Source organism: Schistocerca gregaria, chromosome 1 (genome assembly GCF_023897955.1).
Source record: "Schistocerca gregaria isolate iqSchGreg1 chromosome 1, iqSchGreg1.2, whole genome shotgun sequence".
In the NCBI taxonomy this organism is placed as follows: Eukaryota; Metazoa; Arthropoda; class Insecta; order Orthoptera; family Acrididae; genus Schistocerca; species Schistocerca gregaria.
Window position 1 is genome coordinate 1,177,687,238 of NC_064920.1, and position 18,606 is coordinate 1,177,705,843.

Genomic DNA, 18,606 nt, shown 5'->3' on the forward strand with positions numbered 1-18,606 from the left:
ATTATGTAGTTGGTGATGCTGAGAATGTAGGCATGACAGTCCAACAAAACACGCAGAATGAGAAATATCATACTGCCAAAATATAAAACGGATTCCAAATCATTTTTACTGCTCTTTCCAATTTTCTTTAAGCGTTCACAGCAAACAGCAGACTGGATGGTTGCATTAGATCTGTATAAATGCACCATCTATATACATGACTGTCATCAGGAAATCATACCATAAGTTGGAATCATTTGAAGCTGTGTATTTTGATTGTATTTTAAATAGACCCAGTTTCATGAAAGCCTGATGTTCACTCATTCATTCACACATAGTGTTCCATAAATCTCATCATTAATCTTTATAGGAGAGAGTGAAGTTGCAGCCACTTCAGGCCATTCTATCTTAAACTTGCAAATGTACTGAACTATGGAGAAATCAATTAACCAATTCTTATGTTCACAACTTGTTTAAAGATATCGGTATTTGTTTAAAACTTTTGCAAACCCTGAAATGCTGTGAATGATTCCCCCAGTAGTTCAAATTTTACTGCCACAGATGAAACTGATTTTTTTAAAACCATCTTTTCCCCATACCATGTTTATTATTTACCCTTTAAAATCTTGCTATGCAATTTAGATAGGGTTCTGTGGAAGTCACCTATACGTGCCTATATTCCTCCTAGAACACACTGTGTGTTCATTATTAATCTTCTCCCTCTCAATTGCAATTTAAGGAAATTTTATCAGCATGTAATTGCTAAATATCTTCTCTGAAGATTTGTTTGAGCTACAGGAATAGTTCTTTAGTGTTCATGTTTCTTCTCGTAGCTGCACAGAGTGGTCAAATATTCTTAATGCACACATATGCTCTGTTCTCTAGTATTTTTTCTGAGAATACTGATGGTATTATGTTCAAAAAAGAATATTGTGACTCATGGTGTCCTTTTTTATTTAAGTAGCCTCCACCACCTGACACTTGGAATGGAAATATACTTGGATACATTGTTCATTGGAATATTCACGGAATGGCTCCATTGGACACAAATAGTACAAACACACATCTGGTTAGTAAAAACAAGCACAATCTTTTGTAAGTTAGGAACTGTAGTAATAGCTAAGAACTCACACCAGTGCTACAATAACATTTCATGTTTCCAGGTAAGAGGTCTAATGACTACTGAGGCACGATTAAAGCAGCTTAAAAAGTTCACAAGATATGATGTGTATGTTCAGGCATTCAACAGTATGGGGCCTGGACCAAAATCATCTGCTGTCACTGCTACAACACGGGAAGGAGGTCAATTACATTTAATTCTAATAGTCACATAGGATTAAGAAGTCACATTAACTCCTTCTCTTTCCGTTGTAGATGCCTAATAAGGCTTGTTTCTGTAACTGCTGAACTAGCCTACAGTCCTTTTTTATGTTTGTGTTTACAGTTACATCAAGTTTCTTGAAATAAGTGATTTTCCTGCAGCATGGAACTATTTAATTTGAAACAAACAAATAAAAACCACTTTACATGGGATAATGAGTTTTTCAGAAGTGCTTTACTAGCGACTTACATTTACGTTATCAATGTGATTTAGAACACTGAGTCTCTTATTACATTATATGATTATTCTTTTTTTACCTAAAGGTGCAGCCAAGGCATTTTTAACAACTCTAAGAAATAACTTCCAAACAAAATTAGAGCATTAGCAATTCTGCAATTAGCTTTTAGGAACCAGGTGCAGAATCTTCTTAAACTCAGCAGCCCATCCCAAGAATGATCACTTCTGCTCTGAGAGACAACAAAACCCAACTTCAGGCCGTTGGGGAGAGAAAATGATACATCCTCAAAATGTAATAAAGAGGAAAAAATACAAATGTGGGTAAGCTACTGTGAACAATGTAGTGACTGCTGTATTACAGGTGAGATATACCAGGTGCAAATTTTAAGTTAACAAACCAGAATAACTCAAAACATAAGCTTCACACGAAAAAATGTGTAGAATCAAAAGTTGATTATTTTTGAGGGGAACATCTGCTGGTGCTAAATTTAGCCCACCACCCCAGCCTCCTGGGGATGGGGCAGAAAGCAGCTTTCAAATTTCAAATGGAAACCCCATTTTTTATCGCAGAATCAGATTCTACATAAAAACTATGTACATTTTGTCTTAAACATTTGCTTTGATTCTTGGTAGCTGGCACTGTAATTCAAGGACATCCATGTTCTCATTTTTGCATGGAAAATGGTTACACATAAATAAAAAATACTTATTTACTTCGTAAGTTTTAATTCACTCAAACTAAAACTCTCCGTCTCTCTCACCATAGGGTGGTGTTTGAGAGAGAGGAATTAGAGTTTTACAAATGTTGACCCAAATATTATTGTTTTCCACAGATTTTGATAAGTTTTGTTTGTTTCTTGGTTATGAGGCCACACAACTTTTAATTATCAAACAAATCATCTAACTAGCTAAATAACTAACCAAACATCCTACTTACTAATGATTGAACTCGTTGACTAAAAAACTAACTGGCTCACAAATTTAATTTTTATTAGTCTGGAGTAATCACCATTGTTTCCCAAAAAGTCTCATAACTGAGGTGCTTTCTTAGTTTGAGTCTTTTAGTTTCAGGTGGAAAAACATAGAAAACGACATTCATAAATTTATTGACTTAAATCATATTGTTCACACCTTTATTTTATTTTGGAATATCGTGGCTGTTATATAATCTATATCCCACTTAGCCCTGATTGATAATCAATGCTCTTATCCAGCCCTTGCTGATGAGTGGTGTAATGTTTCAGAATGCCACTGATAGGTAGCGCAGGGATGAGAAATTCGCCCTTTCTTGTAGTAAGACAGGACTTCAGAAATATTAAGTATTAATATCATAAATGCACTTTAACTTTTACCCGTCTGAGCATTCAGACAGCAATACATCATTTATAAGTATTGTCTTTTGAGTGACTTATGTTTGATTAACTTGTGCAACTTCTTTCATGGCTTTTGCTTGCTACCAGTCATGTTTGATGTGGAGTTAGTATTGCTAGGTGGAATTACGCCGAGTCGGCTACTCCTCGCTCATAGAAATTCTAACGCTGCCTTTCTCGATGCCCCTTATCTTTCCTCTCTTGAGATTAACATGCGGTATATGTCTGTGGAACAAAAAATTGAGATGGTCTACATTTATGGAGAAAGTAGGAGAAATTTTGATGATGCAGTCATGATTTATGCGCTGCGTTTTCCCGTCCAAGTACGATCATGGTCCTCTTTTGTACGAGTTATTAAACAATTTTCTGCAGAAGGTAGTGTGAACCAGAAATAAAGAATCTGTGCAGCTACTGTTTGTGGAGAAAACAATCAATCGGCAGTGCTAGCCACTGTGACTCATAATCCAGATGGGAGCACAAGAGGAATATCAAGGCAATCAGGAATTTCACACATGAGTGTTTGGAAAATCCTGAAACTCTACAAATTTCATCCATACCCTGTATCCATGCATCCGGAACTACATGGCAATGACTTCCAAAACCATCTAACATTTTGTCACTGGGCAGGTCAGCGGATGCAAACATTGACTTTTCTCCAATGAGGCAACATTCACAAACCACAATAAAGTTAATTGCCATAACATGCATTACTGGAGTGAACAGAAACCACATTGGATTCGAGAAGTCAGCCATCAGCGACCTTGGTCAGTTAATGTTTGGTGTGGTATATTTAGCAATAAACTGATCAGTCCATATGTTATCAATGGTAATTTGAATGGCAACAAATTCTGAAACCTACTTGAAAATGAACTGCCAGATCTACTTGAAGACCTGAGCATCAAACTTTGACAAAACATGTGGGTACAACATGATGGTTGTCTAGTGCATTATTCATTAGTAGTGCATGATATACTAGATTGACTTTACCATGGTCACTTGATTGGCAAGGCTGGTTCTGTGAATTGACCCGACAGATAGCCTGACCTTACCTTGCCAGATTTTTTCTTATTGGTTTATCTAAAAGATATTGTTATCAGGAAATGCCTAACACTCATGAAAGCATGATGCAAAGAATAAGAGATGCTTGCACTGCCTTACACCAGACATGATATCAAGATATGTGCAGGGATTTACAGGACAAGTCAATAAATGCATCAAAGTTGGAGGTCATCTCTTTGAACATTTGATATAATAAAATGGTGAGATGCAAGAGATTTATGGACAACAAGAAGTTTGAAAGTGAGAGGCAAGGGGTCTCACTGGAGACAAGCACCCTGAAATTCATTTATTTGCTAGTATTTGCAAATAATTAACAATAACACGAAACCAATCATTCCTTTTCAAGATCACCAAATCTCAAATGGGATAAGTTCATCTTTAGTTGGTGAGTGGGTTAGTCTTTTCCTCAGTTAGTCTTTTATTTTGTTTACTCTGTGAGTTAATGAGTTCACTCATTAGTAAGTAGGATGTTTCGTTATTTAGTTAGCTAGTCAGATGATTTGCTGGTGTGGCAGACTAATTTTAGCACCAGCAGATGTCCTCCTCGAAAATAATCAATTTTGGATTCTACACATTTTGTTGTGTGAATTATTTTTTGAGTCATTCTGGTTTATTAACTTAAAATTTACAACCTGTATATAAAGGCATCACCCACTGCCATAGTACACATTCATGCATACTGCTTCCAAAGGTGATGAAGAGTTTGAAATGATATATCATGTGGTAAAAAAATATTTAATTTGTTAGGGGTGGCCAATTTAATTTTGATGGGGGATTGAAATTTGATAGGGTAAGGATGAGAAGAAGAAAGGAAAAGGGGGTGAAAAGGGAAGGTGCTAGTACAATGTTGCATGAAAGACACTATAATCAATGTAAAACCTCAGTTTAAGAATCATGAAAGATGGCTGAGTATGTGGAAGCAATAGGAAATGACTGACACAATGAAAACAGAAGATTGATTAAAGTTGTGAAATATTTGAGGCAACAGGGGATCAAATAAGCAAAAACATACTTGGATAACACATGCTATATGGAATTTGAATGATGAAAGGGGAATATGCAATAACTGTAGATGGAGACTAAGGTTTTACTAGAGTGACAACATTCAAATGGGAGTAAATTAGCACAGTTGAGACTGGTGTAGAGGCCACATCAGACCAGTAACCAGAATGGGGACATTAACAGCAGCATCAAGAAAGGGAAAAAAATTGTAATATTAAGTTGAGCACGTATCACAAAGCTCCAAAACAATACTACAACCACCTGTGTTTGTTATATGGAATCTCCTGATAAGTTCGACACTGAGTCAAAATTCAAACACTGAAATAAACTTTTTTATTCTTATAAAAAATTTTCAGTCTTGTTATAAACTAAATGAAACAGATAAGAATAAAGCATAGCTAATGTTCTATTTTGTATAGTTCCAGATGCTGCGCCACAAAATGTAAGTTGCTTTCCCTTGTCATCACAGAGCATGAAAGTGAACTGGACTCCACCACCAGTACAACACCATGGGGGAGTCATACAAGGCTATAAAGTTATTTACAAGCCTGTCATCAGTGATTCCAGTAAGCTACATATAATATATTTGTGCATATCTTTTGTAGCCTACATAAATGAAGTAGTAATCATAATATATATCTTCTTTTTAATTGTTTTAGAACATAGAAATACAGGAAATAATGATCTCCCATATAATGGGAAAGAGCATGACTTTTTCATTTGCCAGGAACTATGTAATCCTCAGATTTACATATACTGCATAAATCTCCATTAAGTCCAGATACATTTCTTGGTCTTGTATCATTGTTACCTGTAAAATGTAAAAATAAATGTCATGTGACAAGGGCCTCCCATCGGGTAAACCATTCGCTGTGTGCAAGTCATTTGATTTGACGCCACTTCGCTGACTTGTGCATCAATGGGGAGGAAATGATGATGATTAGGACAACACACCACCCAGTCCCTGAGGGGAGAAAATCTCTGACCCCACTGGGAATCAAACCCAGGCCCTTAGGATTGACATTCTGTCGTACTGACCACTCAGCTGTGGGATACAGACATTGTTACCTGTAATTCTTACAAGAACATGCAAACATAGGGAAAGATTTTTCTGTCCAAATTTTGACAAATGTAGTAATTTATATTCTCCATTCTCGTCCTTTTACTCATTAAATTCACTACTAGCACCAAACCTCATTTGAATCTATATAGTTAATAGCCTGCTCTGTGGCTCTGTGGCAAAGCATAATTCAAAACAATGTAATGCTTCCACTTTAATGTAGCATAAACTGCAACAGTTAATGTGCTCTTTTATGTCTTTAAAGTATGAGAACTGTAGAGTGTACGGAATAAAATGTGTTATGAAAAGTCAAGAATCACTCACAATACTAAGTTCAGGAACAAAGGAACCTTCTACTGCACTAGCATGCTTACTAAATATATTCTGCAGAATAGAAATGCATCTCTCACTCTTACTTCCGTATATGGGGACAAAAAACTTTCAAAAAAATAAATAAATAAATAAAAATGTGGAATTGGTGGTTTTTAGCACAGTAAAGCTAAATTAGTCATTTTTACAAAGTGTCACAAAATTTGGACTTTTTCCACATAAAAATGTTCCTAATATTCACAGCTAATGGTTACTGAAAGTTGAAATTGGATTTTGACTTCTTTGTCCCACCTTACAAAGAATGTTCATTACCCATAATGAGCTATGATGTGATGTCCTTCTTCCATCAAACTCCATTCAGTAACAGTTTTAATCACTTATATTACATTTCCTAGTACTTTTGTACAACAAATAAAACAAAAATGAAGTATTTTGTAGAGTTTTTATGTGGTTCATCAATTAAATTACATAGTTTTATAGTGTGTTAAGTATAAATAAGATGACCACCAAATATGGCACTTCAAACATAAATGTATTGTATGCTAGCCAAGATCTGCCAGGATACTTGATGTGACAGAAACATCACAGTTGTCACATAGGACATCCAGAAGAATTTATACCATGTTGCACAAGTAGTATAAGCGATCACTTATGAAATCACATTCATCAGTTTCACCAACTCACAACCAATTGATTACCTTTCAAAATTACCTAGACCTCAGTCTAACTGCATTCAGTAGTAAAAATGATACTGAATAAATAATGAAATAATCATTCTTAGTGTCCTGTTTACTGCCAGAAACATGTCTGCATGACATCAAGTGTCCTATGCTGTGATTTACTGATAGAAGCAAACCAAGGAGGCACCATGTTGATTTACATGTTTGGGAAGCTAAAGTACAGATTTGGCTGTTTTCGTGTTTATGCTTGTGTACTACAAAAATATGTAATTTAACTGATGTATCACATTGATAATCTCTCCAAAGTTCATCTTTTTGGTTCAGTTTGTTGCACGAAAATATTAGAAAATGTGACACTGCTGAATAAAACTATTATCTCTATTTCAGGTTAATTATTGTGGGAAAAGGAATTTTGGGTAATAAAATGAGCAAGCTTCTGAAAAATGTAATGGGACAAATACTTCAGACAGGTATGAAGGGAGAAACTGTTATGTACTAGACTGCACAGTCAAATTTGACTAACACCTCTTTCAGTCACAGATCCATGCAAGTCTGTGTTCACAGCCCTAGGTCATTGTTTTAACCATGGAATGATAATTATAAACTCTAGTAATGCTGACATCACAAAAACACCATTAGCTTTATCTGGAATGGCATGTCTCAGCCATGTTCACATTCTAAACACAATTTCCTTTGTAATTTAGTGGAAATACTACTTTACATGCAAGCAGGAAATGTGGACAATGTCAAATGTCTTGTGTTGTGCTGAGTGAACACAATCTGAAACAAATATATGTAAATACCTTACTACTGGCATTGTGAAACAACACTGAATGGCAACACAGTAATTCCACATGACACAGTTATATGACATAACTTTGGATGCAACTCAGAAACACATCAACACTTCTTTTATATACATACACTCAACAAAAAAAAAAATTAAAACAACCCAGCCAACTCTAAGTTTGTAACTGCAGCAATTTGTAGCTAGTTAATCAATGCAAAGGTTAGAGGTCAAATAATGAGACCAAATAGTTTTAAATGAACATTATCTACAGTCTGTTTCAATTCTGCTTCAGTTGTGATTCAGTTTTGTTGATATATTAGGAAACAAAGAAACATCCCCAAATTTATGAGCAGTTTCTCACTCGTTCCAGAAGCACAGATCTGTTTTGTGTAGACTCAGAAGTTTTTCCAGTCAGCTGTTCACTTCACTGTCCCTTAATGTGCAGTAAGTAAGTGCATGCTCAAGTTCCTAGAGTGGTTGCCTGGCTTACACACTATCATTAGATGGCACTGGCTGATTTTGAGATGAGTCAAAGAAGGTGCTACAACATCACAAGGAATGGATATAGCGCTGCTAGTGATGGATTGCATTGAGAAAATGTACCATGATCTAATAGCGTCTGTGTGTGTGTGTGTGTGTGTGTGTGTGTGTGTGTGTGTGTGTGTGTGTGTGTGTGTGTGTGTGTGTGTGTGCGAGATGCCGTACAATAGATATCAGAACCTCTTTTTTATGAAACAAGCACTGGGAATACACATATACAATTGTATGGTTTAGTATTTTATGAAAATAATAACATTCATACAAAATTAATTGAATTAAATATGAAAATAATTGAGCTATCCGTAACAACCTGTAGCAAATAAATCTGAAATATAGCAAGACGTAAGTAATACCAGTTTATGTAAAATGTGAATAGTTATTTTTCTAATGACAAAATGTAAATCAGTAGAGTATATTGCTGTTTTGATAAACTGCAATTTTTTAAATCTTTGTTGTAGATCTTTGGGCTGCTGGGAGTGAAGTGAAGAGAACTGCAAGTCTTGATACTTACCTCCATGGTCTCCTTAAGTTTACAAATTACTCTGTGAGGTTGCTGGCTTACACAAGTATGGGAGATGGTGTACTGAGTCGTGCAGTGTTTTGTTCAACAGAGCAAGATGGTAATGTTAGACAGCTGCAAGAATACTTTCTTATTATACAACCATAAACTTTCATCAACACATCTATTATGAGGGGTATTCAACTTAATTATTACCTCAAAAAAATAAAGCTGTTACCATGGAACTATGGATGACTTGGCAGAGATCTTGGTTGCATAAGTTTACCTTTTGGCTGATCAGGAAATATTCCACCTAGAAAATAACATTATCATCATTCTGCAAATGCTTGCCATCCAATGGTTTCTTCATCTGAGAAAAGAGGAAGAAGTCACTGGATGCCACTTCAGGAGAATATGGGAACTAAGACAAAATTTCATAGACTAAAAATAGCAAGTGTGACTGTGTTCTAAATAGTATGAGCTTGGGCATGGAGTGTAGACAACCTCTTGGACAGCTTTCTGTGATGCTTCATGGTGGTGGTGAAGCCATGTTCCCTACTTTGATCCTTTGTCTTGGGTCATAGTGGTACACCCAGCATTTCATGGTGACTAGCCTTTTCCCCACAGCTTCATGAGCATATGCATTCTACACATATATTTCAGACATCTCCCCTTCCACCCTCTTCCTGCCCATCTCTTCTTCCCCTGTCTCTCTGTCCACCTCACCCTCTCCCTCCCTCTGTCCACATATTCCTCACCCCTCTCTGCTCATCTCTTCCTGCCCCCCTCAACCGATGCCCATGTCCTCCAGCCCCCATCTCAGTGTCCATCTCTTATGTCACACTCCTCCCTATTCATCTCCTTCTCTCCAGCTCCCATTATTCATCTTATCCTGCCCCCTCTCCCATCCATATCCCCCTCCCCCTTGCCATGTCCACCTCTTCTCCCCCCTGTAAGTCTGTTCCCATCTTCCTACCATATCTGTCAATCCATATCTGCTCACTACATCTTCATCTACATGGATACTCTGCAAATTACACTTAAGTGCCTCACACAGGGTTCATTGAACCACCTTCAAAATAATTCTGTATTATTCTGATCTCGAACAGTGCACAAAAAAAAACACCTATATCTTCCCATGCAAGCTCTGATTTCCCTTATTTTATTATGATGATCATTTCTCCCTATGTAGGTCAGTGTCAACAAAATATACTTGCATTCAGAGGAGAAAGTTGGTTATTGAAATTTTGTGAGAAGCTTTCATCTCAATGGAAAACGCTGTTGTTTTAATGATGTCCATCCCAAATCCTGATCATGCCAATGACACTCTCCCCCATATTTCACAATTATATAGAAATGTGCTTCCCCGTTTTGAATTTTCTTGATGTACTCCATTAATCCTATCTGGTAAGGATCCCACACCACACAGCAGTATTCTAAAAGAGGGCAAACAAGCATGGTGTAAGGAATTATTTTAGTAGATCTGTTACAATTTCTAAGTGCCCTGCCAATAAAACACAGTCTTTGGTTTGCCTTCCCCACAACATTTTCTAAGTGCTCTTTCCAATTTAAATTGTTAAACTCTACTTCTTCTTCTCCTCCTCCCCTTTCTCTTTGACCATTTCCACTGCCACCTCTCTCTGACCGTACCTGCCTCCCTGTCCATTTCCTGTGTCTCCTTTCCTCTCCTCCTCGCATCTTCCTAGCCCATCTGCCCAGTATCTGTCTACACTTCCCACCTCTTGCAGCTTCCTCATTCCCACTTTTTGTCCATCTCCTCTGCCCATCTATCTCCATGTTGTCTCCTCCACACTTTCTCTCTGTTTATCTCCTCCTCCCCTTTCTCTCTGCCAAGCTTCTTCTGTTCCTCCCCACCCCTTGCCCCCTCCACCCCCTATCCATATCAACCTTCCCGAGCTGTGCCTATTCGCACATGTCGCCCTTGCAAAACAGGTCAGTTAAGCAGTTCAATACTACTACAACACAAAGCCTGAATTATTTCCTTGTTTCCTATCTGTCCATTACCTCCTTGTTCTGTACCTGTACATCTAATCCTCTCCCTCTCTCCGTTCATCCCTTCCCCTCTTTCAGTCCATCTCATCCTTCCCCTCCTTATCTGTATTTACATATCCTCCTGCCCCCTCTCACTACCCATCCTCTCCTACTCCACCCTTCCTGTCCCCCCCCCCCCCCCCTCCTCTATCTTTCACAACCTTCCCACAGGCCTGCTCACACGTGTAGACCTGCAAAAGAGGCCAATAAAGTGACAGATACTATACCCATAATACACTGTTTGTTCAGCACAGCCTATGTACCAAGGCTGTGAAACCCTTTTTTTTCCTATGTCATATAGGCTGCCAGGCAAAGCAGGATGATACTACTACTACTACTACTACTACTACTACTACTACTACTACTACTACACATGACTACTGCTGTTCTGGGCAGCTTATGCATTGGGGGCTGGAAAACCATTCCTTCCTGGGGGCTGGAAAATCATTTCTTGTCCCTGACATGTAGGCTGCCCTGCAAAGCAGATCAATAAGTTCAACTGATATTATTCCTATGCAACGCATCTGTTATGAAGGGCAGCCTATATGGCAGGGGCTTAGAAACAAGCACACATCTGTATCTCCATAAATATTACAGTGTTACAAGCCCCCTATGTTGGTCCTCTCAGGGCAAACAGTTTGTGTGTCAGGTTTGGCCCAGTTTGGTCCAGGGGCCTGAGAGAAGGTGTGTGTGTGTGTGTGTGTGTGTGTGTGTGTGTGTGTGTGTGTGTGTGTGTGTCTGTCTATATATAGGAACACACACACACACAGAGCCTATTCCCTGCGGCTTTGCCCGTGTACATGTTCCCCACTGTACCCATCACTTCTTTTTCCCCAGCCGGCTGGGATGGCCGAGCGGTTCTAGGTGCTACAGTCTAGAACCGTGCGACCGCAGGTTCGAACCCTGCCTCGGGCATGAATGTGTATGATGTCTTTAGGTTACTTAGGTTTAAGTAGTTCTAAGTTCTAGGGGACTGATGACCTCAGAAGTTAAATCCCATAGTGCTCAGAGCCATTTGAACCATTTTTTTCTTCTTCCCCATTCCTCTGTACACCTTATCGTCCCACGTCCATTAGTTCATCTCCTCCTCCCAATTTCTTCATTGCCTCTTCACCCCATTCACGGACCATCTCCTCTGCACTCTTTCCTGACCACATCTTCATCTCACTCCCTCTGTCCATATCCTCCTCCCCCTCTCTGTATCCATCTCCTCCTTCCCTTCTTCCTTTTCCATCTGCCTACTATGCACATACACTTTCGAGCTGCCTTCTAAATTCCCCCTCCTCCCCACCTCCACCACACTCTGTCCATTCCTCATCCTCCTCTCTCTGATTATCACCTTCTCCACCTCTCTTTGTACATCTTCTCACAACACTCCTCACCCTTTACTCTGCCCATTTTATCCATTACCCCTCCCTGTCCATCTTAACCCATACCCCCTCTCTCCGACCATTTCTTCCCTCCCCTCTCTTTATTCCACTGCCTCTCCCCATTTATCTCCATCTCATCAGCCTCCTCCCTCTGCCAATCTCCTCCTCCACACAACTCTCTCTCTTTGTCCACCCCCTCTCTTCATACACCTAGCTGCCCCCACTTCCTATCCATTGCCTTCCACCCCACTTTCCCTACACATCTTTCTTCCCACTTCACTCTATTCATCTCCTCCTAACCCCTCTCCATATCCATCTCGTTCTGCCCCTCTTGCTCTTAGTGAGCAAGATGTATGAGGCAGGCGAAATACCTTCAGACTTCAAGAAGAATATAATAATTCCAATCCCAAAGAAAGCAGGGGTTGACAGATGTGAAAATTACTGAACTATCAGTTTAATAAGCCACAGCTGCAAAATACTAACACGAATTCCTTACAGATGAATGGAAAAACTGGTAGAAGCCGACCTTTGGGAAGATCAGTTTGGATTCCACAGAAATGTTGGAACATGTGGGGCAATACTGACCCTACGACTTATCTTAGCAGCAAAATTAAGAAAAGGCAAACCTATGTTTTTAGCATTTGTAGACTTAGAGAAAGCTTTTGACAATGTTGTGTGAAATATTCTGAAGGTGGCAGGGGTGAAATACAGAAAGTGAAAAGCTATTTATCATTTGTATAGAAACCAGATGGCAGTTACAAGAGTAGAGGGACATGAAAGGGAAGCAGTGGTTGGGAAGAGAGTAAGGCAGGGTTGTAGCCTCTCCCCGATGTTATATTGAGCAAGCAGGAAACAAAAGAAAAATTCGGTGTAGGAATTAAAATCCATGGAGAAGAAATTATAACTTTAAAATTTGTCGATGACATTGTAATTCTCTCAGAGACAGCAAAGGACTTGGAAGAGCAGTTGAATGGAATGGACAGTGTCTTGAAAGGAAGATATAAGGTGAACATCAACAAAAGCAAAACAAATAAAATGGAATGTAGTCGAGTTAACTTGGGTGATGCTGAGGGAAGTAGATTAGGAAATGAGACACTTAAAGTAGTAAAGGAGTTTTGCTATTTGGGAAGCAAAATAACTGATGATGGTCGAAGTAGAGAGGATACAAAATGTAGACTGGCAGTGGTAAGGAAAGCGTTTCTGAAAAAGAGAAATTTATTAACATCGAGTATAGATTTAAGTGTCAGGAAGTCGTTTTTGAAAGTATTTGTGTGGAGTGTAGCCATGTATGGAAGTGAAACATGGGCGATAAGTAGTTTGGACAAGAAGGGAATAGAAGCTAGCGAAATGTGGTGCTACAGAAGAATGCTGAAGATCAGATAGGTACATCACATAACTAATGAGGAGGTACTGAATAGAATTGGGGAGAAGAGACGTTTGTGGCAGAACTTGACTAGAAGAAGGGATCGGTTGGTAGGACATGTTCTGAGGTATCAAGGGATCAACATTTTAGTATTTGAGGGCACTGTGGAGGGTAAAAATCGTAGAGGGAGACCAAGAGATAAATACACTAAGCAGATTGAGAAGGATGTAGGCTGCAGTACGTACTGGGAGACGAAGCAGCTTGCACAGGATAGAGTATCATGGAGAGCTGCATCAAACCAGTCTCAGGACTGAAGACCACAACAACAACAACAACAACATGATGATGCACTATTGCCTTACAGTTTCACTTCCTCAGTATCAACTTTTCTTTTTAAGATATAATTGCGATTTGACTGTACAACAGGTTATATCTTTCAAAAAGTTTGTTACGATTGTATGGAATGTTGTCACTTTGTTTTCTTTCAAATGTGGGAAAAATTATGGTATGATACTCCACTTTATCAATGTGGTGTGCCATTTTGTTTTGGCTCCTCTAGCAGAGTGCTTCAGGACTGTGGCTTACATATTTCATACATACCAGGACAGCAGCTAACTAACTACAAAAAGGCAAATAATTCATTGGTTAACTTTTTTTAAAGTTTTAATTAAATATTTGACTAGCCCTCACGATGGTGACCAAGACAGACATCATAAATTGTTCTGACCAAATGACAATGAATCTGACATATCAACTGCTGGATCATGGCCATTATTTGTGAAAAATGAAATAGTTTCTCTGTAGACTGGATTAATTAATTTGATGGATGTTTAATGGATCTTCTGCATAATAATATTGTATGGTGCAGAGTACTTCAGATGGTTCAAAAATGTGTTAAGTTTTCCTGGCACTCAAATTCATTAATTTACTCATACACATTTATATTATAAAGGAGAGCCTTCAGGGACAAGAAACTAGACCAGTTTTACATTAAAAGGTAGAAGTAGCCACTGCAGTCTACTTCTGTAAAGTAGACTAAAAAAAAGACTAGTTTTAACGGACTTGTATTGTTAAGTATTGGAATGACTTTTAAATTACTTCATGTAAATAAGTATTGAGGTCTGTACATTGCTAGAATTACTCCCTAGTGTTTCCAAGTCTATTACTCGAGTACATTGTTCAAAGATCTACGCAATGCATTACTCATTTAGGTGTATGGCCTGTGGCTTCATTCTACTTTTTATGTGTGTAGCTCTTCCACCATTCCTGATATTATATCTACAGTACTCTGATTCTTGTATCTTCATCTACATACGTACTCTACAAGCCACTGAACGATGCACGGCAGAGGTGTACCGCTGCTAGTCACTCCCTTTCCTTTTTCACTTGGAAATGGCTCAACTGTCTATATGCTTCCCTATGAGGCCTGGTGTCTCTTATAATGTATTCACAGTCCTTATGTGAGATGTGTGTTGGGGAGGGGGGGTAGGATTGTTCTGCACAAACGCTGTTCACAAATGCTAATTCTGTAAAATTCCTCAACAATGTTTCCCATTTGAGTTCATGAAGCATTTCTGTAATACATCTGTGTTGATCAAACCTACTGATAACAAATCTAGCAGCATATCTTTCAATTGCATCAATGTCTTCCTTTAATCTGACCTGGTGAAGGCCCCAAACACTTGAGCAGTGCTCCAGAATGGGTGACACAAGTGTTCCAAATGTAGTCTCTTCATAAATGAGCTATGCTTTCATAGAATTCTCTCAATAAACTGAAGCTGACCACTTGCCTGCTCTAATACTGACCTTGCATGCTCATTCCATGACATGTCACTTTACAACATTATGCCTAGTTATTTAACTGACATGACTGTGGCAAGCTGCACACCACTGATACTTTATTGAATGCTGTTACCATTCATGTGCACGCTGTTAAGTGTTTTTGAAATTTTGCTTGCACCTTTCTTGATAAATAAGTTGGAAATGTCCATCAGCAGGAGGACCACATTCGTGCCATAAATTTCCTTACTCTCATACATACTGACATTCAGTTTCCTAATTTGGTCCACATAACTCTCAATGGACTCACCCCGTCTTTATGAAATACTGCTTAACTGCTCATGATAATATCTGAAACTATTTATTCTCCTTCGACACTACAATAGGCCTTTCCTCAGAACTCATAATGGCTGAGGATTTGTTGATTCCTCATGATACATCACATACTTTCACACTGCCTTCTAAATGTAACATAGCAATATATAACTAATGTCCCTCTGACCAACAACTCTGCTGTCAACAGGTTGTCCACAAAAACTAACACATCCTCTTATGCTGTACCTGAAAAAGAAGAAACTGGGGTAACAGCACTGGTATCCAAATGGGCACTGAGAAACTGGACAAAGCCTCTTTTAATGCATCTAATCATCTATGCAAGTCTGTGTTATTTGCCCTCATCTGAGCCATTTGCTTTAGTACTGCACCTTTAATGGTAGCCCCTTTGTTACCCTAGTTTGCTCATTTTAAATCATGAGTCTACAAAAATAGGACAACAGAGGGAAATACTTAACAAAGCTTTTTCATCTTTACAAACACTACGTAATCCCTTGCTTGAGTGCTAACTGTGCATGCTCTTTGCAGTCTCTGGGATAATGACCAGGCCTATACATTTAAAACAGATGACATATGACGTAGGTCACTGTCACAGACTATTCTGACACCAGTGTAATAACGTGAGTTGTGGATGCTGTTATACATGGAAATGGCTAATTCAGAATGGCATGCAGGATGCAACTGGGAATGGCATGCAGGATGCAACTGGTGGTTGCAAAATCAGAAATGCTCCATTAGCAATGGAGATTCTCATACAGAGGTTGCTGGCAGTGACTTGAAGGCAAGCATTGACCCCCAGGCAGCTGTATCCTGCTTGGGAAAGGCAGCATGCTCAGATCGTGGCAGGTGAGGATGCCCAGTTGACTGTGTGGTGTCTCAACAGAGGATAGCAGCAAAAAGTGTTGCTGAGGGAAGACTGATGTCAAGTACCTGGCAAGCTGCAGGCGCAGAACATTCAGCCACTACTGCAAATGGTCAGGTGTGTGGTATGTTGTCCATGAACCCAAACCCTACACCCAAAGGCCAGTTGGAATCACCCTGGATGTTGCCCCAGCTGGTCGTCCCTAGTTTGTCGCCCCAGCTGGTCGTCCCTAGTTCAAGCACCAGCATCATCAGATCTATTGGTGACTCATAGACCCCAGCTATCTAAGATTAATGGCTAGATATAGTTCAGGCTGAGTCACACACATTGGGCCATTGCCCGGCACGGAGTATGTCTCAGTGTCAATAGCAGTCAAAGACAATGTACTGCTAAGTCTGAGTGTTGAATAATTGTGGTAGAGTTACCCATCTCTGTTATGACTGGACTATGCCTTTGGATTGGTAGGGACAGAGATGGTGCATTGTCAGGTCATGGCCTTAAGTAATGCAGCTCACAAATGCCGCAGACTCGGCAGACAATTCATGCAAATCACCTCAAGCAAAATTGTGGCCCTGGCAGCGTAACTGTACAGATAGCTAGCTAGACTGCCTGGCCAATGCTTGTGAAGTCTGTTCGGAGGGGTGTTGGCACAACACTGCACTTCATACATAAGTGCAATGGGAAGCAGCCCTAATAACTGGTACAATGGGAAGTGCCCTCAGGCATGCACTTCATAGAAGTTTGCAGAGTATGAATGTGGATGTGGAATGGAGTGGAGCAAGGGGATTGAGATGTACCTCAGACAAATAATGTACCCACAGAAATAGAACTCATGTTCAAGTTAACTTATATATACAATACTGAAAAGCACTTTAATTTTTTACATTCAAAAAAAGCTGAAATTGTCTTCTGAAGTGACAGATTTGCATTATGATATGCATTGATACATTGTACAATCATAACTGCAGCTGCAGCTATTGACAATGAACATTTGCATTAACTGTTTTGACTTATGAGAGACCAAACAAGGTAGTGCAATGGTTGGCACACTGGAATTGCATTTGGGAGGATAACAGTTCGAAAATGCATCATGCCATCTGGGTTTAAGTATTCCATTGCACAGCCAATTCCCTGCTCCATCCTTCCCTAAACAGAGCTTGTGCACCATCTCTAATAACATGCTCCTCCTCCTTAACTTCTAAGAGCCAACAGATAATAAAAAGGCAAATGCATAGTAATAGTACACCGCAATTATATCCACAAAGAAACTACTAAATTAAAAATAAGCAAATTAGAACAAAGTGTAGCCTTTCTTTGTACTAAAATTGATAATTTCAAAGGTGACTGATGTTCTTATACTTAGAAATCTCTTAAAAGTTGAAAATGTGTGATTTTGATTTCAAGCTCTTATTCGTAAACTTCTGCAAAAATTATTGGTACTAAACACTTTCATGTGACTGGGAAAATCCACATAGGCTTAGAGAGAACAGGCACAAAGTAGATGTGACTAGCCCACTTGTTAAGCACAGACAAAAATCTCAGTTACAGTATTTCATTCACTCTGTATTCAGTCTTTATGGCTAACTTCTGTCAGGCACATATTATACTTTTCTTTGCCTTATACACAAAGTACAAAAGGAGGGAACAACTCTGAATTTTTATCCAGTCTCAAGGCATTCCTAAGATTTCAAATCCAACAAAGAAACCAAGGCTCATTTCTACATTTATGTACTGGTAAAGAAACATTTTCACCAGAGATTGTTTGTTATGAAAAGGATAGATTGCTAGTCACCCTATGGCAGTCACAAACAGACGCAATCAAAAGCCTACCAAACATTTTAACTTTAAGGCCAAAAGGACTTTTCCTGAAGTAGAAAAGACACACACATTCACACAAGCACAATTTTCTCACACATGACCACTGACTCTGGCCACTGTCACTGGACTGAGTCTGGCCAGAACCAGAGGATATGTGTAGTG

General features: G+C 39.0%; 1 protein-coding gene across 1 annotated transcript in view; it reads left to right on the top strand.

Moving 5' to 3' along the window:
* Positions 1–18,606, top strand: part of LOC126297439 (Down syndrome cell adhesion molecule-like protein Dscam2) — a 384,987-nt gene that overhangs the window by 236,481 nt on the left and 129,900 nt on the right. The window contains exons 19-22 of the mRNA XM_049988328.1: positions 944–1,048; positions 1,143–1,281; positions 5,388–5,534; positions 8,827–8,988. Of these exons, the coding sequence (XP_049844285.1) occupies positions 944–1,048; positions 1,143–1,281; positions 5,388–5,534; positions 8,827–8,988 (553 nt within the window). The remainder of the gene's footprint in view (positions 1–943; positions 1,049–1,142; positions 1,282–5,387; positions 5,535–8,826; positions 8,989–18,606) is intronic.